We start from the raw sequence: 22,975 nt of genomic DNA on the forward strand, positions 1-22,975 counted from the left end.
CCGTAGTGTTAAGGTTCATATCAATTTGTGACCATAATAACTTAGAACTCTCTCATTTTCCTTCAATTAGATTTTGAAGGTTTGGTGAAAAAGCCTGGCTTCTCTAGCAATTCTATCCTCCAGTGGTGGGAAAAATTTTCATCGTATGTATTTTGATTAAAACTACTTAAAAAAAAATACCAACTCCTCTTCCCCAGAAATGGAAAAAAAAAAAACACAAACATTAAAGGAAAATACACTAAAATACTGACAGTGGTTTATTTATGAATGGAAGAGTTTTAAGTGTTTTGATGTTTTACTTTTCTAACTTTCTGGTTTTATTTATGAGTTTTAATAATGGGACAAACAACATTTTCCTCCCATGAAAAGAGGGGTAATACAGAGGAAGGAAAAGCACGGAGATAAAAGCACACTCCTTGGACATCTAACTAACTGAACTCTGGCGATAAGATCATACTGTTGAAAATCAGCTATAAATGCTATATATGGTTTTGAGTCTTTTTATTCAGAAAATAGGAAAGAAACTCCAAAATCCAGTTATCTTTGGATTAACTGGACAGAAAGAAAGAGAACACTGTAGCAAAAGCTGAGCCCCAAACAAAACCTCTAGCTCCAGACAAGGCTCCGAGAGGTAAAGAATGGTAGTTGGACTTGAGCACCTAGAGAAGAGGACTCGGGAAGTACGGCTCACCCTCCTGCCAGCCTAGCATCCCAACCCTGCAAAGGTTTAAACAAGGCCTGCTTGTTTGGACACCTCCTCTCTCCCAGTTCTATCGGCTCTGCCGTCAAAAGCCCTTGGCCTTAGCATTCTGCCCCCTCCCACCCCCACCTGGCTTCAACCACCAACCCCCTGATCCACCGCTATTTCCCATAAGAACCCCACCTGGATTTGCCTTAACATCAGCCTCTCTCCTTTACCTGAATCGTTCCGTCAACATAAGACACCCTCTCCCTTATCTCCATCACTCGTCAAGGCCAGAGCCCTCTAAGCAGCTTCTCTTTAGGGCTCAAAGCTAGAGGTGAACTTTCCTTCTCTTTCTTTACTTTTAAGCACTAAGTAGCTAAGACCCACCTAATGTTAATATACACGGATGGGTACTGGGGCTCCTTTGTCCACTGAGCCCCACGTGCCAGGTATGTCAGCAGGGAAGACAGACACGAAACCTGCTCTCATGAAGTTCACGGTCCAGACAGTGAGACAAACACCTATCTGTGTACTAAAAGGGGAAACACCAAGTGCCAGGCGAGTGGGGGACTTCCTGGTCCCCCTGGACTCTCAACTCTTTGGGGGCATGTTCTGTATCTTTGCTACAAGTGTAAATAATTCTGGATTTATCTGTTATAGAAAATGGTTAATTAACAGAAGAGCAAGCGGATCTGAGGACCAAGGAGCCGTGCCACGCCGGGTACAAAGATGTTGTGGAGCTCAAGTACCTAGGCTGTGCAATATTAGTGAGAAAACACACTCTGTATTTTTGGAAATTTTTTGTATGAACACTGCAGATCACAAAAAAAGTCACATGTTATTTAATATATGGTACTGGTAGAATTGGTTATTCACGTGGAAAATAAATGAATTCAGATCCCTACTTCACACCAAACAAAAAATTCCATACGACTTAAGGACTTAAATGTGAAGGCAAAATTTCAAAACATTTAGGTGACTGTCTCTATGACCTCAGTGTAGAAATGATTTCTTAAACAAGACACAAAAATTGACAACCATAACGGAAAAGACTGACGTATGTACTATGCTAACTGAGAACTTTAATCCATCAAAAGGCACCATAAGAGAGTGAGACGATGAGCCACACACTGGAAAAAAAGATATTTACAACACATGAAACTCACAAAAGCTGGGCCACCAAAATATATAAAAAAACTCCTACAAATTATGAAAAAAAACCAATACAATCGAAAAATGGACAAAAGACATGAACAGGCAAGTTACCGAAGAGCAAACAAAAATGGCCAAAGAATAGATGAATATGATTAGTCAAGGAAATGCAAAACGAATCCCCCGCGAGATGCCATTTCACATCCCCCTGACGGTACCAAGGCTTGGCAAGGATGTGGGGCAACACGTGCCTCAGTGCCAACGGCAGCAGAATTGACAATCATTCCGGAAAACAATCTGAGATTACCTCGTAAAGGTGCATATGCACAGATTCTACAGCCTGGTATCTCTGCTCCTAGACACACAACTTAAGAGTGATTCCCAAACTTTAAAATCATCATTATAGGGTAATAGAAAGATCATCAGACCCACACAGCACAGCGGGGCAAACGGAAAGGCCTGGCCGCCCAGGTTCCTAGCGGCTGCCCCGAGGGTCCTAACTCAGTTTTTGAAACTTGCTCCAGAGAAGCTCTGCCCGTTGGTACCAGGAGACACATCCAAGAGCGCTCACAGCAGTACTGTGGGAGCAAAACATAAGAAACCACCCAAACGTCTACCAACCAAGTAGACAGGTAAACTCATACAACAGGATACTTTACAGCGGAAAAATGAGAGAGCATCAACATGGATAAATCATGAAAACATACTGTGGAGCTACAACAGTTTACATATACTATCACCCTAACAACACATACAGTATCATTCAATTCATATGAACAAATTTTAAAATTTGTCAATCCAATCAAAAATCCTGCCACAGATGATGGATAGAAGTTTAGATCTATTGGCTGAGGGATAACTTCTGATAGAGCGATACTACATCATATCTCATATTGAGAGTAACTGACCTGCCATCCCTACAAAACACTCAGATTGTCCGTTTTTCCTGGCTAAAAGATGCATTCGAAGACTAATACCAAAGAATCAGTGTGAGAGAATGCCTCATGTGAAGGAAACCGCAAGTCATCAAGACCCGGAAAACCACTGGGGAGGGGCGCACCAGTGCTCGTCGGCGATCAGCACCCCCGACAACTGAATGTCATGGCTCGAGTTGGGTTTATACTTTCCGACTGTAGTTGTTCCCTCTTTTATCATATATAACAGTATCTCCGACAGCTGAGGGTCTTCATTGAGATTGACCAGGTTTGGCAAGTGGTTGTCCATTTGAAATGTAATTCCTGCTTTCTAGTAGAAGTCAGAAAAAAAATTAACTTTAATCACAAGCATGAAACTGTTAGATCCACCTAAAACATTAAAGTCACGGTATGTGGGACTCAGTTAATTAACGGTCCCTTAGACCCTCTCGTCGCGACTTCCCCGTAAATGTGACCACCATACTTCTTAGAATCCCAGGGAGACGCTGACCCTCTGTGTCCTGACACCATCCTCAGCCCACTCATGGCTCAACCCAGCATCACCAGGTGTGCCGGATCTCACCCACCGACGTCTACAGCAGGTCAGGCCCTGCCGCGGCGTCTCCACTGCCGTCACCTTGGTTCAGACCCGTAGCACCTCCCGCCTGAACCAGAGGCAGCCTTCTGACCACCCTGCCAACAGCTCCTCTTGCTTTCAGTCCTGCTCACACCCTACACCAAAGTATTTCTGAACTAATTCTCAAAATGTCAATTCCCTGGTCAGACACTTTCAAGGATTTCCCACTTCCTACAGGATAAAACAAATTCCTTGGCCTGGAATTTGAGAAATCACATCTGTATATTTACTGCCATATTTCTTTGCAAATTTTCAAATCAGTTTAGGGAGTTGAAACGATACCTGTAACTCCTTTGTTACTTGAAGTTTTCTTTTTTCAGCTTGTTCAAGTTTTTCTTTCCACATTCTTACCAAAGACAAACAAGAGTTTAAAAGAGTTAAAAATATCCAGATTTATAAGACTGAGAATCAAGAGACAATCAATCGAGATTAGGAAACCACTTAGGAATATTTAAAACGTAATGGTCTGGGGATAAGCTGCTCTATTCACAGGGAAGGCAGGGATAAAGGCAGACTCCGGTACCTCCTCAGCCTCCCGTCCCCACCTCCATCCCCTTCCCCCTCTCCCACATCTCGCCCCAGGCCAGTGCAGTGATTCCAGGCAATACCCACAGCATCTAAGGTAGTGACCAGAGCCCACCTCTGCATTTCTGCCATGTCTCTCTCCTGCTGATACAGCTTCATTCTCAAGGATGTTATTTCTTGCCGACAGAGCCTATATCGCTCAGGGTCAATGTTCTGACTGTTTCTTTGAGCAGCTTTTAACTTTTCAATTTCTGCTTTCAAGTCTAAATATTTGTAGAAAGATGCATGATTAATAACATTTGATATATAGTAATTCCCACACTAGACATAACCCTCCAATCTTCTATTTTATTTGAAGTTTTAAATACTAAGTAAAACAGAATACTTGCAGAAATTTTACTTTAATTACCTACAAATCTCTACCTAACCTTTACCTGAAAAACTGCTCCCCTATTAATGAATCTCCCTCCCTCATAAGCAGTATGGCCACGTAATGTGTCGTCCAAGGCGGGACACCTTTGAGAAGGACCGGGGGCACCATTCATCACACTGGGATGACAGCCATGAACCAGGACTGCCCCAGGCAAACCATACTCATAAAGACGTGTTAGATAAAGATGACAGATTTCCCAAGCTGGAATTCAGAATACTTATTTTTAATGAAAATGGTCCCATTTGTAAACGAGAGGGGATCCAAACAGGGAAAGATGGAGCACGAGACGGCAAATCCATCCTCCTCTGGCCCACACCTCTGAGGGATCTATTCGCCTTCCGCAAGATCCCTGAGCAGGTGAGCAAGAGAAGGAGGACTCGGCGTTGACGAAGGGAGGCCCGTGCTAGAAACCCAGGATCAAACAGCCTTTGGGTCAATGAACTAAGCGGAAGCAGAGATGAGAGACAGACAACGGCGGAAAGGCCACAAGAGGAAAAGTAAAGGACATTATTGTCCCTGTGCTGCACAGGCGCACGACTCAGTCCACAGAGGGTTTCCTACGCTGGCTCTTTCCCCTTCACCCACCCCACTTCCCAGCTTTTTCTGATTGTTCCCCATTATTCTCTTTCCCGCCGTCCTTCCATCTGCCTTCCTCATCAGTGTGGAATGATGACTAGGAGCTATTACACAGATATGAGAGAAAAAGCTTTAACTGCCTTAAACTGCATATTTTCATCGCTGAAATGAGTATTTGAGACTAAACTCTTGCAAGATAATCTTTAAGTCTGTAGGGAACTGTTGACCTCTGATCAACTTGGCGCTCACGTCCTCGTTGACCCTGGCGGCGTTGACTATCATCCGGGCCTGGGTGGCGTATCTCAGCGTGCTCAGGGTCTCCTCCACGCTGCTGGCCGCCGGGCTGACTGTGGCGATCATCGACGTTTTGGAATTTCCGCTCAGACTTTCCTTCAGCAGCCTTCAAGGAAAACAGTCACAATTCGACTTTGCTTCTACAGCGACCTCATGACAACTACCTGGAGAGCACAACGCAGACTAACGGGATATGTAATGCAGTATTATGCTCCTCACTCAAACACCAGTTAGAATTTTTTGGTATTTGTAGCTACTTTTAGATCTCTGAGCACTTTATTTCATCTCACACTTTTTATTTATTTATTTTGGCCGTGCAGCTTGTGGAATTTTAGTTCCCCGACCAGGGATTGAACCCAGGCCCTCCGCAGTGAGAGCACCGAGTCCTAACCACTGGACTGCCAGGGAAAGTCCCTCGTCTCACACTTTTTATATTGTTTTGTGAAGTGATAGTCTGTGCAAAGATTTTAAAATATGGTTAACTCTCCAATATTTAGTAAAATCCCTCTCCCCATACTAGACTCTGAGCTACTTCAGGGGCGGGACCGTGTGTCTGGTCACCCTTGTATTTCCAGGGTCACCAGAGCCCTTCAAAGCAGCTGCTCAAAAGTGCAGAAAATGATGGATGAACATATAAACACAAATTTTGTTTTCTATTATATGCAAAAGCCTTGTTTTAGAAGGAAAAAGATCGAGACTAAAAACTCTATATTTATGAATGCAGAGTAAATTATTCCTAACTTTCAAAAGTTATTCTTAATTTTCAAAAGGCATTAAAAAAATCAGATTGTTCCCTTACAGGTTTTGAGGTGGCAATTATAATAAGTCAAACATAACGATACACTGCTGTCAACAGTGATGCAGTCCATATCAGAATTGGGTATTAAATCAACACAGATGTAATCTGAATGTAATACATCTGAAGTTAAATACATGTTCATTAATGAAAATACTTTTTGAACACTTACACGCCAGCCAGTGTGTGCTAAACTTCATTTCACACACATAGTAATGTGTTTGGTGATACCATATATGCTCAAACATCAGGCACTAATAATAGTTCATTCATCATTTAACCCTCATCACAACCCTAAAAGACAGGTATTGATATTATCCCCATTTTACAGATGAGGAAACAGGCTTGAGGACTATTAAGTGATGTGCCCAAAGTCACACAGTTTGTAGGAAGCACAGCTGAGCTCAAGTCCAGGTAGCCTGGCTCTGGAATCCGTACCGCTCACCACTGCTCTGTCCCAGAGTCACATGAAGTCAGTCTATGCCCTTTTCCCCCACAGTACTCACTCTATTTTGTACAATTCCTTATACTCCAAAAGCTACTTGCCATGTGAGGACAGACTCGCGGTAAGGAATGAATGTTCTCCTCCCGCTGGCCTGCTCGGAGAGCGCGGATATGACCTTTCCCAGGGTCAGCAGGGACTTGTTAATACTCACGCCTTCCTGGGGACAAGATCAAACATTTTAATTGAAAGGAACTGCTCAGCAATAAATGTATTTCACAAAATATATTTCTTCCTTCATATAATTACTGAGGAAATACTTTCTTCCATAAACTACCAACTTTCTTCAGACTCAAAATTTACTAATTGACTCTGAGAAGCAATCATAACCAAGAACTACGGGTTCCTCTTTAAGTCTCAGCAACACAGTCTATAAAGTGCATGGACAGAGAGGTTATTCTTGGTTAAGACTACATGCTTAGGGACTTCCCCGGTGGCACAGTGGTTAGGAATACCGCCTGCCGGTGCAGGGGACACAGGTTCAAGCCCTGGTCCGGGAAGATCCCACATGCTGCGGAACAACTGAGCCCGTGAGCCACAACTACTGAGCCTGCGCTCTAGAGCCTGAGAGCCACAACTACTGAGCCTGCGAGCCCCAACTACTGAGCCTGTGCTCCAGAGCCCGTGCTCCGCAACAAGAGAAGCCACTGCAATGAGAAGCCCGTGCACCGCAACAAAGAGTGGCCCCCACTCGCCGCAACTAGAGAAAGCCCACGCACAGCAACAAAGACCCAACACAGCCAAAAATAAATAAATAAATTTATAAAAAAAAAAAAAAAAAGATTGCGTGCTTAGCCAGTCATCTCCTAAAAACAGTGCCCAGGCCTGCGCTCCCAGCATGGGGGCTCACCCTTACCTTCAGCCGCTCCCCGCTCGGCTGGGTCTCGGAACAGCGCTCACTGCCCGCCAGGTCCACCAGGCTTATGCGGCTCCGAATTCTGTGATCCAGCTCTTCTCCTTCCACAAATTCTGTCTGGGACAAAAGGACATTAAAATAACACTTCATAAGTTCTTTTACGACTTGCCATCAATGTAAGTCTGCAAAACGGAAAGTTAAGACAAGATTACAAACCACTCACTTATTTTTGAAGCTATCCCTTCTTGAATCTGTGACAATTTATAAGAACATATTGAGCAGTGCTCAGACTACGCAAAATAAAAGGAATGACTTTAAAGGGCTAAACCCATAACTACGCAATTATATTAAGGAAACGGCCACAGATAGAAAAAAGGCTTAATGTACAAAGGTGCTGTTCATCCCAGCCCTGAAGTAGCAAAGCATTTAAAAGCAACATAGGGGCTTCCCTGGTGGCGCAGTGGTTGAGAATCTGCCTGCCAATGCAGGGGACACGGGTTCGAGCCCTGGTCTGGGAAGATCCCACATGCCACGGAGCAACTAGGCCCGTGAGCCACAATTACTGAGCCTGCGCGTCTGGAGCCTGTGCTCCACAACGGGAGAGGCCGCGATAGTGAGAGGCCCGCGCACTGCGATGAAGAGTGGCCCCCACTTGCCACAACTAGAGAAAGCCCTCGCACAGAAACGAAGACCCACCCAACACAGTCATAAATAAATAAATAAATACTTTAAAAAAAAAAAATAAAAAAAAGCAACATAAATGTCCAACAGCAGAGAAAACTTTGAGGAATTTTAACAGTCAAAGGAAAATTATGTAGCTGTGAATAATAATATTTTGCAAGTAATTTTAATAGTATAAAATTGTTGCAGATTTTGTAAATTTGTTTACATGACTGTAAAACAAATGAAAGATTATATACCAAACTCTTTAGAGGGGTTTCGTTTGAGCAGTGGAACCCTACGGCTGAATTATTTAAAATCTTTTACTTTCTGATATGTTTTTTCAAATACTGTACAATTATCACGTATTATTGATAATATATTACCATGTATTGATATGACAATATCAATATCATGATAAGTTAATAATCACGTTATTGATTTTTAAAAGTGAGAAAAACATACTCCTGTATATGCCAGAAGTCACTCAGCGTTACTGTGTATATGTCCTAAAATCCAATTATGTTATATATTTAAATGATTGGACTTTTACCTTTGATTTAAAGAGGTAAGAGAGTGGCATGGACATATATACACTACCAAATGTAAAATAGATAGCTAGTGGGAAGCAGCCGCATAGCACCGGGAGATCAGCTCGGTGTTTTGTGACCACCTAGAGGGGTGGGTTAGGGAGGGTGAGAGGGAGGGAGACGCAAGAGGGAGGGGATATGGGGATATATGTATACGTATAGCTGATTCACTTTGTTATACAGCAGAAACTAACACAACATTGTAAAGCAATTATACTCCAATGAAGATGATAAAAATTAAAAAATAAAGAAGAAAATAAGGAAAACATGAAACTTGAATATAGTGACTATCTAACCTAAGAAATTAATCAACAACACAGTACCTTGGTCTGGGTCATCACCAGGGTGAACACTGAGTGAGAGCGGGAGCTTTTATCATTCATGCCAGTGGCCGCAGTTGCCTTCCTCTTATTTCCCAGTTCCAGCCAAATCTAGTGAGAAAGGAGAGAAGGAGGTCAGGTCTGCAGACAGGGACTCACTGGAGCAAAGTAAAGAACAACAAAGTAAAGTAAGCACATATATACACATATTTATAATCAGTTTATAAAATAAAAATACTAATACATGCTGATTTAAGAATTTGCATTCCCATTGTCTATTTTTTTTTCTGTCACAGAAATTTGAATGAGGAAATAATACCTTTAAAAGGCTATTTCTATAACTCTAAACTGACATGATGATCGATTTAAATTTTTAGTTTATAAGAGTAATTCTTTTGCTTAAAGTTTACAGTTCCTTATAAATTAACCTTTTATTTATGCAAACAGCCAGAAAGGGGAAATATTCTTATGAATATTTATGACTCTGATCTTTCTACCTAGTGGAGAGAAACTCAATTACAACGGACCTTACCTGGATATCAGAGTAAGAGCTGACAACATTCCTATTTCACAAAAGCAAAGGACAAAATCAGTTTTACTCATGATCACACTCCTGTGCTTATAAAACATCAGCCACCTTTCAACCACATAATTACTCCATGAGTACCACAGTGGAATAATCCATAGATATTATTACACTGATTCTTACAGAATCTTTCATTTTCTCCATTCTAAAAGGTAGATAATAAAATAGTTTTCATTTTAACAAATTTTAAGAAGTATGATTTTTCTTAATATAATGAAGCACCTTAGCATCTTAACATTGTACTATCCAAGTCTAAGTCGTGAGACCAAAAGATAAACTTTAACCCATATGTATAGGCAAAGGCATAGGTATAGGTACCTGTATATATGCGTGTGGTTAGGCGTAGGTAGAGGTACAGGTATATGTATAGGTACACATATATATGGGTGTGGTAGTGCAGGTGTGTATGGGTCTCAGCACAATCCCAGATTTACTAAGTGGAGTTGAATTTTTTCTAGCCACTTTTCTTTTCCTTTAAGAAAGCATTTGGGACTTCCCTGGTGGCGCAATGGTTAAGAATCTGCCTGCCAATGCAGGGCACACGGGTTCGAGCCCTGGTCCGGGAAGATCCCACATGCCGCGAAGCAACTAAGCCCGTGCGCCACAACTACTGAGTCCCCATGCCGCAACTTCTGAAGCCCACGTGCAGCAACTACTGAAGCCTGCTGCTCCTAGAGCCTGTGCTCCGCAACAAGAGAGGCCACCGCAATGAGAAGCCCGGGCACCGCAACGAAGAGTAGCCCCCGCTCGCCACAATTAGAGAAAGCCCGCGTGCAGCAACAGACCCAACGCAGCCAAAAATAAATAAGTAAAATAAACAAATTTTTTTTAAAGTGTATATATATATATATATACACATATATATAAAGAAAGCATTTGGAGTTGAAAGCCAAATAAATGACTCTCAGCATATTTCTAACTCTAAACATTGAGCTCAGCACCTTCTCGCCTCCTCAGCTTAAAGTAACAGATAAAAAAAGCGGCTCGAGAGGGAAGGCTTAACTTAATGGGTTAGCGGGGGAAAGGGAGGAAGGTCAAATATTTCATACACAGTATAATTAATGCTCTACGCAAGGCACTTCACAGGTGCCGTGAGAGATATAAACAAACATAACAACAAGCAGCTAACACTCTATTTGGAAAGAGGAGGAACATTTAACAGGATAACATTAAGGGGAGAAGACTAAGTGAGGCAGCGCTTCACGGCTGGGGAGGCCGCTGAGAGCTCGGCGGTCACGGGCCCTGGCCGCACACACTCACGTGGACAGGCCCTCGACGTAGGGGCCGGAGGCCGGGTGCTCCCGCACTCTCAGCTGTGGGCAAACATGAGCCACATTAACAGCAAGGCAAATACTTCACATGAAAGAGAATTTCAAATGACCTTTTTTTCTATATTTCGAGTCTACGGTAAAGAGATTTGTCTCTACCCGCAAATAAATATAAAGGTCCTCACAGAAACACATCTGTAAGGCACTAGGAAACTGCCTCAAGACCACAAACTGTTCACATCTGCACAGTATTTGACAATATACCATAACATCAAATATCTTACTAGTTTTTTATTCCTAAGTCCTGCCATAGCTATTGTTTATATTCTTTTAAATAGCTTTCTAAAATACATGCAATAAATTTCAGACAGTTAACATTTTTTTCCGTTTTACGTTATACATTTTAAACTTTGTGAGCAGAAATTTAAAAACACGTAGAAGACATAGAAGGAAATGCCAAGTTTTGTATGAGTCTCTTGATGTTGCCAAAAGCAAACTGCATGACCTTGAGCAAGTCAAGTGACCTCTTCAGATTTTAGCTTCTCGCTCTCCACAGCCCTTTTCAAAGTCAAATATTTTTAATTCTAATAGCAGTTGTTTAAAAAGTTTATGCCTTTGTGAAACTTTCTACTTCACAGAAAATATTAGCTATAAGATATCAATTTGCTAAATAATCGAGTGAAATACATATTCTACAATAACAATACAGTTTTTAAAACTTTTATTCTTTTTTGGCTTTGCAGACTTTAGGAATTTGGTATTTGACATAGTGGTCCAACTAAATCTTGGAATGTTTTATCTTTAACTTTTACATAATACTTGCTTAAGTAAAATGAGGTTACAGTTAATAACTAGTTTAATGTCCACTAACAATAATGTTCAGCTTATTTAGTAAATAGCAATGTAGTTAGACTGTAGATCTCAACATATGCATTTTAGTAATTAAGCTATATATCATCTTGAGAACTAATATAATTATATGCATCTTGAGAACTAATATAATTATATGCATCAGTAAAAACAGAAATTAAAAACAAATAAGTTTTTAAATCTTACTGTTTGCTTTCTCTGCCCATTTTCACCTTTACAAACCAGAAGGTCGTGAATTTTTTCATTATATACTTCAAAGAAGCTCATTTCAAGGTGATAGCTGACCTAGCAGGAACAGAAACACAGCATACAATTTATTTGAAAAGTTCTTGCATTTTTTACAAATCATATCTGATAACAGTCTAGTAACCAGAATATATAAAGAACTCTTACAATTCAACAACAGAAAGACAAACAACCAATTAAAAAATAGGCAAAGGACTGAACAGACATTTCTCCAAAAAAGATACACAAACAGTCAACAAGCACATGGAAAGGTGTCCAACATCACAAGTCAGTAGGGAAATGCAAATCAAAGCCACAGTAAGAAACCACTTCACACCCACTAGGATGGCTGTAATCAAGGAAACGGTAAACAACAAATGCTGATGAGGATGTGGAGAAATCGGAACCCTCCAGTGTTGCTGCTGGGAATGTTAAATGCTGCAAATGTCGTGGAAAACAGTGGGCAGTTCCTCAAAAGGTTAAGCACAGAATTACTGTATAACCCAGCAATTTCACTCCTATCTACTCAAAAGAATTACAAATAAATTCAAATTAAAAATTACTCAAATAGGGACTTCCCTGGTGGTCCAGTGGTTAAAAATCCGCCTTCCTATGCAGGGGACATGGGTTCGATCCCTGGTCAGGGAACTAAGATCCCACTAAGATCCCACTTAGTTGCCACGGGGCAGCTAAGCCAACGCCGCAACTACTGAGCCTGGGCGCTCTGGAGCCCACACGCCACACCGAGAGAGAAGCCCGCACGCCACAAGAGAGAGTCCACGCGCCGCAAGGAAAGATCCCGCGTGCCGCAACTAAGACCCGACATAGCCAAATAAATAAATAAATATTTTTTTAAATTACTCAAATAAAAACTGTACACAACTGTACAACTGTGTATTGTAATAGCAACAGTATTACAAAAGCCAAAAGATGGAAACAGCCTAAATGCCCATCAACTGATAAAGAAGATGTGGCACATATATGCAACGGCATATTACTCAGCCATAAAAAGGAATGAAGTGTCAATACATGCTGTAACACTGATGAACCTCATGCTGCATGACATTCCATTTACAGGAAGCGTCTAGAATAGGTAAAGCCACAGAGGCAGAAAGTAGGGGCTGAGGGGAGGGAAATGGGTTGTAACTACTTAATGGTACATGGATGGTCTCCTCTGAGGGTGATGAAAATTTTTTTAGACCCAGATAGAGGTGGTGGTTGCACAACATTATAAATGTACTAAATGCCACTGAATTTTATATTTTAAGATGGTCAATTTTATGTTATGTGAATTTTATCTCAATATAGGAAAATTTCTAATTTCAACAACAAAAGTCGTTGCGTTTCTTACTAACTTCTAGGAAATTCACCTAATTCAATTCACCTTAGTATGTGCATGGCTTTGGACTATATGAGAAGGATATACAGAAGTATATGGCAAGGTTCTCGCCCACGAGTTTCCATCTCAGAGAAACATAACATATCCTCCAACAGATAAGACAGAGCAATAGAAAATTAAGAACCAAAATGAGAAATCACGACCCTAAATAAAACGGCCAATCAGAAGGGGGAGATGCAGGTGCCAGAGAGGCTGGGGAAGGAGGAGAAAAGGATGTGAGGCATGAGGAACGCAGCGGGCTGGACCCTGTGGGCGAACACTTGATCTGCTAAATGAGGATCTTAAATCAGAGCTTTTCTTCCTGATTGCGGCAAAAAACAATCACCAGACTCAGCAGAGCTGAGTTTCTCCTCCTTTTGACTCTGAAAGACAAGGTATAAAGGCCAAAAAGGGAAAATTTGCTTCCATGTAGCTTTTTTGAGTTAGGGCATGTTTCCTTGTTAGAGAAATAAATTTCACCCACAGGCCCAAAGTGAGTCAGCAAGCACCCAGCACTAACGAAACTAGAAGCTTCAAGGGAGATCAAAGAGATGTAGGTTCAATTCACCAAATATTTATTGGGCCTACCAGGCACACAGCACTCTTCTAGGTGCTGTGGGAGAACCTGAGGTGAACTGGACAGGCTTCTTCCTCAGAGAACTCACAGTCTAATTGGAGATGCCACACAGCACTTGAGTAACACAGACAGAAGGATACAGTTAGCGTCCCGGGAGAGGAACAAAGCACTTCTGGGTAGAGATCCGGTACAGGTGAACCCATGCATTACAGGTTATTTACAAGGCTGTGGATACAGGTATTGGGGCTCAGAATTTAACAAACATGCATTAATGTCTATTATATATAAAACAGTGTACTGTGTTACGGGGCTTCCAGGGGCCCTTGGAGAGGAACATGCCGCGGGAGGGGAGCTGCGAAAGGCGGGCGGTCACGTCGCAGAGGAGCATACCTTCCCTGCTCCTTCGAGGCGCCTGGCGTCTGTGGCTATACCCCCCTCCGTGACCCCCACCCACATGCTGTTATCTTCCACCACCCTGAATAATCCCAAACGGACAAAACCGCAGTCCCTTTGCTGGGCTCCCTATGTGCCGGGCACTGTTCAAAGCCTTCCACCCAGACGAACACACTTCACACTCACAGCAAACCTAGGAGAGCATCCCCCTCATCCCCGGTCTCGGTGCCGAAGCACCAGAGGAGCTAAGCACATTGCTCGAGGTCACACTTCCAGCAAAGGGAGGGAACCTGGGCTCCAGCTCAAGCCATCTCCAAAGTCCACGCGCTTAACCGGCTCATGTGTTCCTCTCCCTGACAAAGTCGTTCCCCACAACCGGAGCACCCCAGACCCAGGATCACTCCAGAGACCCCTCGCCTTCACCTGCTCTCCCTCCCTGGCTTCCACCACCTTTAAACGAAACAGATGCTAAACAGAGGGGCCTAACCCACGGGCCACGCCTCCTCCAAGGACCCCGTGCCCCCAGCTTACATGTCCCCATAGCCGCCGCTCTCATCCTAACCGAGTATTTACTTCACTTTACTTAGCATCTCACTGACTACTCGACTGTGTACTGGCCCATTTCTCCATCACACTCTCTTCACTACAGGTACCGGGTCTTTCGACTCCGTGCTCCCAAGTACAGCACAATATTTTCCCAAGTCCCCTTATCATAAGAATCACTAGAGGAAAAGTATGAAAATTATAAACTCCCAGGCTACCCTCTAAACCAACTGAATCAGAATCTCCAGAAGCTTTTCAGCAAGTACACCCCCACACACATTCCTAGGGGCTCTTATCCTCAAGCAAGTTTCGGAAAAACTGGTCTAACAGGCTGCCCGGCAAACAGCTGGCCACACTAGGACCAGGTGAGAGGGCGTAGGCACCCAGCGCTGGGGCAGTGCGGGGCACGAGTGAGGCTGTGACCTCCACTCCGGGCTGAATCTGCAGGTCACTCCTCTCTCTCTTACTGCTGCCGTCCTAATGCTGACGCCTGCCGTCCTTAGGGAAGGCCGTGCCGCCGCCCCGCTACAGACACGCACGACGGGGCGTAACTACCAGGCCACGTGCACCCCGCACCCAAGGAGGTGATTGGGCAAAGAAGGCGGAAGAGAGGACCCTCCATCCCTGTCCACCAGGAGGAACCGCCTCTGCGTCTGGAGCCCCCGTCCCCCATACCACTGTCCTAAAGGAGAGCGACCAGAAATTACAACATCTTCTGCTGAGTAGTTCCTTAGTGGCCACGACTCTGACTTTAACTTGATTTGACCGTTTTCTAGTCTAATAAGAAGGCTTACGGATACTATGAGAACATACCTCTTGGGTTTGTTTTTTGGCTATTTCAGCAAAAAGACCGTCACAGAATCTTGGAATTATTCCTGGTTCTTCACTAAATCCCATCATCCTGGAAAATACATTATAAATAGGGTTTTTAAGTTCTTTGGGGAGAAAGTAAACCTCAATTTCCTCTTCTGTAAAATGGGAATAAATAAGAACTATCTAATTCAGAGCCTTTAGCACAGGGCCTGGAATATAGTAAAAAGTTAATAAGTGTTAGCTACTATTAAAATTTGAGTATTTCCTTCTAGGACAGGTATTATTACCATACCGTTGATCAGATGACTTGCTTGTAATTCTCACAACAATACTTCCAATTAACCTCTCTGGGCTTCGGTTTACACAAGAAAGAGTTTATAGTAAAATGGGGCCAACGAAACAATATCTCACGCATAAACAGAAACCCAGAGACAAAGTAACTTGCCCAAGTCTGCAGAACGAGTATGTAAAAAATGGTGGGATTTGAGCCCACAGCTGTGCAGTTGCAAAACGATATTCTATCAAACTATGCTGCTTCTCACAAAAAATGCAAACATTTCTGGATAATCGGATTTATGATACAACTTACGTATAGGACTTTCCAGAGCCAGTCTGACCATAAGCAAAGAGACAGGTGTTGAAGCCTTCGAAGGCCTGTTCCAGGAGCGGGGCTGCCAGTGCCTCGTACACGGCCGTCTGGCTCGCGAAGCGGGGGTGACACTCATCAACGGACCAGAAGGAAAGATCGTAAACAAAACTGTACACCTGTCTCATGCTGGGATGTTCCACAGCTATTTCTTCCCCGTTCAGGAAGACCACCTGGGATGTTTCTTCACTCTTCTCTCTTTAAAAAGAAGCACAGAGAAAAATATCGTTACTATAATTATTCTGAGTATTATTCCCACAGAATATAATAAGGACCTCAAACTAGTTAAATACAACATTCCTCCAGGGCAAGATGATTCTTCAGTTTTACGTGGAAAATGCAGACCAGCACACGTAATAATAGTGGGTTTCCAAAATCTATTTCCTGCAGCTCCAGTGCCACTGCTCAAAGGGAAAATGGAGCTCCAGATTGCTTGTCTGGAAGAATGCCCCCTACTTTTACAGGATTTTCCATCTTTTTCCTTTTTCTCTTAAGCCCTCCCTTTTCTCATCCTGCCTACTATAATCTACCTGTCTCTGCAGTTCAAACCTGGAAACTTGTTTGAATATATTATAAAGAAATTTTGGAGGCACAAATCTATATAAAGCTGGTAAGAAACACAATTTCAACAAACTCAGTTAGATACAAGTGTGAACCATAAGCGTCTTTGGGCTACTAGTTACGTTTCTATGAATCCACAGGTCCCTCCTCCTTTAAACTATCTCTTTAGGTCCATCCTTCTTCCATCTAAGACTTAGTAGGAAACCTTTCACTGGCTCTAGAGCTGCAGAAAAACATTATCAGTCCTTGTCTGGCCCCAGATCTCTCCTTCTGCCCCCATCTCTGCTTTAGATCAGAAACTACTGCGGAAACCACCTCCCTCATCCTCCACCGCGGCCCTGCTACAGGCGCGCCTGCTGAGTCTGGAATCAGCACGTGGTCCCTCGCTCCATCCTCTCCAGGGCAGCCACCCATCCTGGGCTTGTCCCTTCTGCCCCTCTTCCCCGCACAGTCTTGAGGCTCTTTGGTACTGAGTTCTCTCCCCTTATCACTGACCCCACATTTTCAGCTAAAAGGCTCACAGCCCTGTGGAACTTGCCTTAACTGCTGGCCGTTTAGGTTCAAATCAGAGGTCTGTCTGCATTGCAGGGTCACCATACCCTTCTCTAACTCACTTAGGTCCACAACAGAGTTAAAAACTACTGACTCTGTGAAGTCTTCACAGTCATCTCTCCAAGTATGTAAAGATAACCAGATGCCACATTCACACTGGGCGGGTCGTCTTTTTCAGCGCAACCCGCAATCTGTGAGTGTCTCACCCACAAGCACTTTTGGGGAGAGATTTTTTTTTGCCATCAAAATCAAATGTAATAAATGAGTGAGCGTATAACCACCACGTAGCAGAGATGATGAGGGGGTGACCACCACTCTGGAAAGGGTTTGGGAAGGACCTCTTTGGGGAACGAGTGACCTGTTGTGGCTCTTTCCAAGGGAAAGGTAGAGATCCCACCGTACATTACAGATTTGAAAGCAGACTGCATTAGACTGAAGTCATTCAGACTTTTAAAAAGCAGTATATCCAGAGAAACTTACGTTTGCAAAATACGGTGATTTCGATTTTTTAATTTTACAGCCAATCATCAAAAATAATCCACATACTACAACTGAACCAAGAAGTTCTGTCTATGTAAAAGAATCACCAGCCAGTTTGAAGATGCATGAACACGCTGACTTCCCAAAGGCAGAGAGGAACTGGACACGCTCCACGCCACCAGCCTGGCCTTAGACAGAAAGGGGAACGTACCGCGTGCTGAAAGGCCTGACTCTGACTGCCACCGTCACTTGACTGTTTTCCACTTTTAGGGGGTCTGTTTCTGTAGAGGTTCTCCGAAGTGCAGGTTCTTCCTCAAGAAGGAATGGATTTTCTCGTGACCGTTCCCTTTTATTTGCGAGAAGAGAACTTTTCGGCCTTTGTTTCACTTGAAGGGTAGGCATCCTGTTTTTCAGAACTGACGCAGCTGGGCTCTTAAACTGAGGAATGCCACGCTTTGGTGTCGATCTGTGCTCTGTAACACACTTTGAAGGTGTTCTTTTCTCTAAGCTTTCAAATTTAGGTGCAAGTTTCGCACCATCCTTCCCAGCACTTCTGTGATGTAAGCTTCCTGTTCCTGACACTCTGATATCCAACTTGCTCTGAATAGGTTTTGTTGCCAAGCGTCCTGATCTAACAGCTTCAGTCTGACTCTGGGAACCAGCGGGTGGTCTATCACTTAGGGACTTAAGGGCAACATTTTCGTCTGCCCCACTGACAGCAGAAAGCGTTTCTTTGTATTTTCCACCAGCCTTCACTTCAGGGTCTTTTGGGTCTGCAGCTAAAGGTACAGAAGGTGTGACAAGAAAGTTTCTATCATTATTTACAGTCTTTACATTTATACTAGTTTCTGGCGAAGCACAATTGTTTTCTCCTTTACCTCCCACATTCTGCGCTGCTTTCCACTTTTCCACAGAATCTGTCTTAGCCCGACGTTGTAACGCAAGACGTGTTTCTGTTGTTTTCGCAGTTGTGTCTCCCAACTCACGACCAAGCAGAGAGGATTCTTTGCTCCTTGTCACTCTCCTCTGAAGTGTCAACCTACCCACAGGGTTAGGGGGAAGGGGTGTATCTTCCGTTTTTTTACAGGCAGAGATAACATAAGTGCTATTTATGTCTCTGGTTTTACTTGCAGATATCAATAGCGGATCATCATTTTCACATTCCGACGTATCCGACTTTGAATGCAGCTTCAGCCTGCTACTGTGGGGGAGGACAGGCAGCGATGAACTCTTTGGGGAAGAAGGGATACCAAGGATATTGCTGTCATTTCTACTATGTGCAGTGTAAACTGACATTGTGGCAGCAAGTTATTTTTAGAAAGGATGTTGCTGAAGAAACTTTAAGCTCTTCTCTGGACGTTCATTTAACTTCCGGCCATTCCTTATGCATCAGTTTTCAAACTTATCTGCTAAAATTAAATAAATAAATAAATAAGATTTAGATGGCACAGACTACGAATAGGCTGTAAAAACATGAGAACCTTCCATGGTGAAAGTAACTGCTCAGAGCAATACATCAGAGTAGGTCATGATCTCCAGCTCAGATATTGTTCCCAAGCTGCTTCAGACAAACCTCTGACCTCAAAGAGCTTACAGTCATTACTTACAATCATTACTCAGCTGAGCTCCCATGAGGTGCCAGGCCCTCTGATGGATACTATGGATTTTCAAAGACAAGGCCCCTGTTTTCATTTCCTTAGTCTAGAAGGAATGCACAGATAACACTTATATCAGGCCAAATGTGCCAGGTGACTTTAAAGATGTAAAAAGTAAAAAGCACATGTCGGGGGCTTCCCTGGTGGTCCAGTGGTTAAGACTTCGCACTTCCACTGCAGGGGGCACGGGTTCGATCCCTGGTCAGGGAACGAAGATCCCGCATGCTGTGTGGCACAGCCAAAAAAAGAAAAAAGAAAAAAAAAAAGCACATGTCAAAGACATAAGAATGGCCAACAAGCACATAAAAAGATGCTCAACATCACTAATCATTAGGGAAAAGCAAATCAAAACTGTAATGAGATGCCACATCACTAGCTCATTAGAATGGCTACTATCAAAAAAAAAAAAAAAAGTGTTGACAAGGATGTGAAGAAACTGGTACCCTTGTGTACTGTTGATGCAAAATGGTACAGCCACTATGAAAAACACTATGGACAGTCCTCAAAAAATTAAAATTACCACATGACCTAGCAATTCCACTTCTGGGTATATACCCAAAAGAAATGAAAGCAGGGTCTCGAAGAGATATGTTTATGCTCATGTTCATAGCAGCATTATCCACAATAGCTAAAATGGGGAAGCAACCCAAGTGTCCACTGACCAATGAATGGCTTACCAAAATGTGGTATATTCATACAATGGAATATTATTCATCTTTTAAAAGTAAAGAAATTCTGCAATATGCTACAATATGGATGAACCTCGAGGACATTATGCTAAGTGAAATAAGCCAGTCACAAAAAGACAAATAACATATGGCATCACTTATATCAAGTACATAGAGTAGTTAAAATCATAAAGACAGAAAGTTGCCAGGATCTGGGGGAGGGGATAACAGAGAGTTAATGCTTAATAGGTATAGAGTTTCAGATTTACGAGATGACAAGACTTATGGGGACGGATGGTAGTGATGACCACACAACAATATGAATATATTTAAGGATGTACACTTAAAAACGGTTTAGATGGTAAATGTTAGAAAAGAGAACATGTCAGCAGAGATTTTTTTTTTAAAGTACCCCCAGCTTGGGGAGCAGGGAGGGGGACTAACGGGGACACTCCAGCACCAAAGTTAAAGACCGGAGTGAAGCATTTCTGCACCTGCTGAATGCACGTTACATGCAAGAATGCCTCAGAGAGATGAGTTTGGGAGGTGTCACAGACAGATTATTCCCAAATAAGCAGCAGAGACAATAAACATGATAAGTGCTGTAAACTGATTGCTTGTGCTGAGAAGAATTATGCAAGATTAGTTAAGTAGACAGCCTGCCCTCTAGCAGTTAGACAACAAAGTGGACAGGAACGTATGTAACTGTGTGTCAACAGCAGCGATCCAGCACTCACGTTTAAGGGAAAAGAGAACTGCGGTGACAGCTAAGAGGTCTGGCTTCTGGTCAACGCTGAATCAAACCGGTTATACTGATGTAAACAAGTCTTTACGTTTGCATGCCTGATTCGAACTTGTAAGATGACACCTGATCATTGACACATATTTCATTGTGAAAGTAAATAAAGGAAACCTCATTTAAAATAGAACTGGGAGATCTAAAGAGCAGCTCTCACGCCTTATCCCTTGCCGTGTTTTACAGACTCTGCAGGAAGAAGCTATTTCACATCCCAGAGCGAAGAGGAAGAAAGGTTTCCTCGTCGCCTATAGCAACCGCCCAGCCAATGAGAAAATGCGCAGCTCAGCCAGTAGGAGGTGATCACCACCCGCACTGTCGTTCAATTCCCTCCTCTTCACACAGGCAGACCTGTCTTAGGCTCTTGGCTGCCCCATACAGATACTGCGCTTTTTACAAACTAAAGGTTTGTGGCAACCCTGCATCAGCAAGTCAGAGCCATTTTCCCAACTGCATCGGCTCACTTCATGTCTGCGTCACGTTTTGGTAATTCTCACAATATTTCAAACTTTTTCATTAGCCCCCTACTTGTTATGGTGATCTGTGATCAGCGGTCTTTGAGGTTACTAATAGGACGCACTGAAGGCTCTGATGATGGTTAGCATTTTTACCATTAAAGTGTTTTAAATGAAGGTATATACACTGTTTTTTTAGACACAATACTATTGCACACTTCATAGGCTACAGTATAGCACAAATATAACTTTTATATGAAACAAAACATTCCTGTGACTCCATGGGTGGTCTCACGGAGCCCACACTACCTGGGAGGTGCCGGGACAGACAAGCGCCTCTCCTCTGCTCTGGGCTGGTTTACCCTTTCTGCTCCAGCGAGCTCGCCCTGGGCTGCAGTTCTCTGCTGCTCCCACATAGACTCTTCCTGCTAATCCAGCAACTGGCTGTTGTATTTTTAAAGTCGACCCCAGAGATTACGGCTCTGGAGGAACAAAATAACAGAGGTTCATTTTCAAGTAAGCCTTTGAAAGTTCTAAATCACTAACAATCATTACCGGAAACTTCGCCAAGACCTAAGCATCTCCCGTCACCTTTTAACTAAAAGCAGAGAATCTTCCTGTTACGGAAGCAAATACAAAGGCAAAAAGAGATTGCGGACCTTCAACCGCAGCTGAAAACCTGCTGCTACTTACACGGAGCGAGATCGCTCTTTGTTTTGCGGGGGGGGAACGGGGAGGGGTCGCTGTGAGACGGCGGGAAGAGGGGCCCAGACCCCGGGACCGGTTCTCAGCGGTCACGCCGGGACCGGGACTGCGACGCGCCCCGAAGGCGGCCCTGGCGGGGGCAGTGGCGCGGAGGGCGAGGCCCGGTCCCGCCCCTGTCCCTCCTGGGGGACACCCGCCCCGTCCCCTTGGGCGACCCCTGCACCGCCCGGACTCCCGAGCCGCTCGGCCACCCCCACCCCCGCCGCTGCCCGCACTGACGCGCCGCCCCCAGGCCGCAACCCCTACCTCGCAGACCCCACCTCGCAGGCCCCAGGCCTTCCCGCGCCGCTCACGCCTCCGCCGCCGGCCAGCGGTTTGAACGCGCGCCCCGCCCTCTGATTGGCTGCCGGGCCGCGCAAGCACGTCCTCCCGGAAGTGCGCGCCCCGTAGCGCGGATCCGAGCTCGCATCTCCTAGGCAACGGGCCCGCCCTCCGGGCTGCGCGCAAGGAGCTGGGCGCGGCCATAGCCGCGCAGCGGGCGCGGGCTCTGGGCGGCCGGGGCGCCCTCGGGTGGGCTTGGACTAGGAAGCGGGCCGCGGCGCGCTTGTCCAGCCTCGGTGCAAGGTGAGCGCAGTCCGTCCGCCTCACAGCAGGACTTCTCGGTGCAGAAATGGCTGTTTGCCCCCAAGTGAACCAGAATCATTCACCCTTTTCTAGGATTTCCTGTGCAAAGCCTGGTGATGGGAAGTGCGCTAAATGTCTTACGTGGACTTTTTTCAGTTAATCCTGAATATCTTACGAGGTAAATATTAATATGATTCCCCAGTTTACAGATGAGGGACTGAGGTTTAGAGTTAAACTTGT

General features: G+C 44.0%; 1 protein-coding gene across 7 annotated transcripts in view; it reads right to left on the reverse strand.

The window, feature by feature from the left end:
• Window positions 1-22,497, reverse strand: part of KIF14 (kinesin family member 14) — a 51,866-nt gene extending 29,369 nt beyond the window's left edge. For 2 of the 7 annotated variants that reach the window (XR_005017498.1, XM_036834146.1), the window contains exons 1-17: window positions 22,418-22,466; window positions 21,716-21,888; window positions 20,893-21,023; window positions 19,440-19,533; window positions 18,044-19,241; window positions 16,183-16,437; window positions 15,594-15,681; window positions 11,851-11,949; window positions 10,787-10,839; window positions 9,473-9,503; window positions 8,944-9,051; window positions 7,371-7,487; window positions 6,559-6,674; window positions 5,150-5,322; window positions 4,029-4,176; window positions 3,671-3,734; window positions 2,898-3,082 (exon numbers count right to left, since the gene is read on the reverse strand). Coding sequence is in view for 6 of the 7 variants with exons in the window: in XM_036834146.1 (XP_036690041.1) it covers window positions 2,898-3,082; window positions 3,671-3,734; window positions 4,029-4,176; window positions 5,150-5,322; window positions 6,559-6,674; window positions 7,371-7,487; window positions 8,944-9,051; window positions 9,473-9,503; window positions 10,787-10,839; window positions 11,851-11,949; window positions 15,594-15,681; window positions 16,183-16,437; window positions 18,044-19,128 (2,522 nt within the window). In the remaining variant the exon portion in view is untranslated. Of the gene's footprint in view, window positions 1-2,897; window positions 3,083-3,670; window positions 3,735-4,028; window positions 4,177-5,149; window positions 5,323-6,558; window positions 6,675-7,370; window positions 7,488-8,943; window positions 9,052-9,472; window positions 9,504-10,786; window positions 10,840-11,850; window positions 11,950-15,593; window positions 15,682-16,182; window positions 16,438-18,043; window positions 19,242-19,439; window positions 19,534-20,892; window positions 21,024-21,715; window positions 21,889-22,099; window positions 22,123-22,417 lie in introns of those variants that run through there. The other 5 variants (XM_036834193.1, XM_036834170.1, XM_036834164.1 and 2 more) reach the window with 5 other exon arrangements.
• Window positions 22,498-22,975: the final 478 nt, after the last annotated feature.

This window comes from Balaenoptera musculus, chromosome 1 (assembly GCF_009873245.2).
Source record: "Balaenoptera musculus isolate JJ_BM4_2016_0621 chromosome 1, mBalMus1.pri.v3, whole genome shotgun sequence".
Classification (NCBI taxonomy): Eukaryota; Metazoa; Chordata; class Mammalia; order Artiodactyla; family Balaenopteridae; genus Balaenoptera; species Balaenoptera musculus.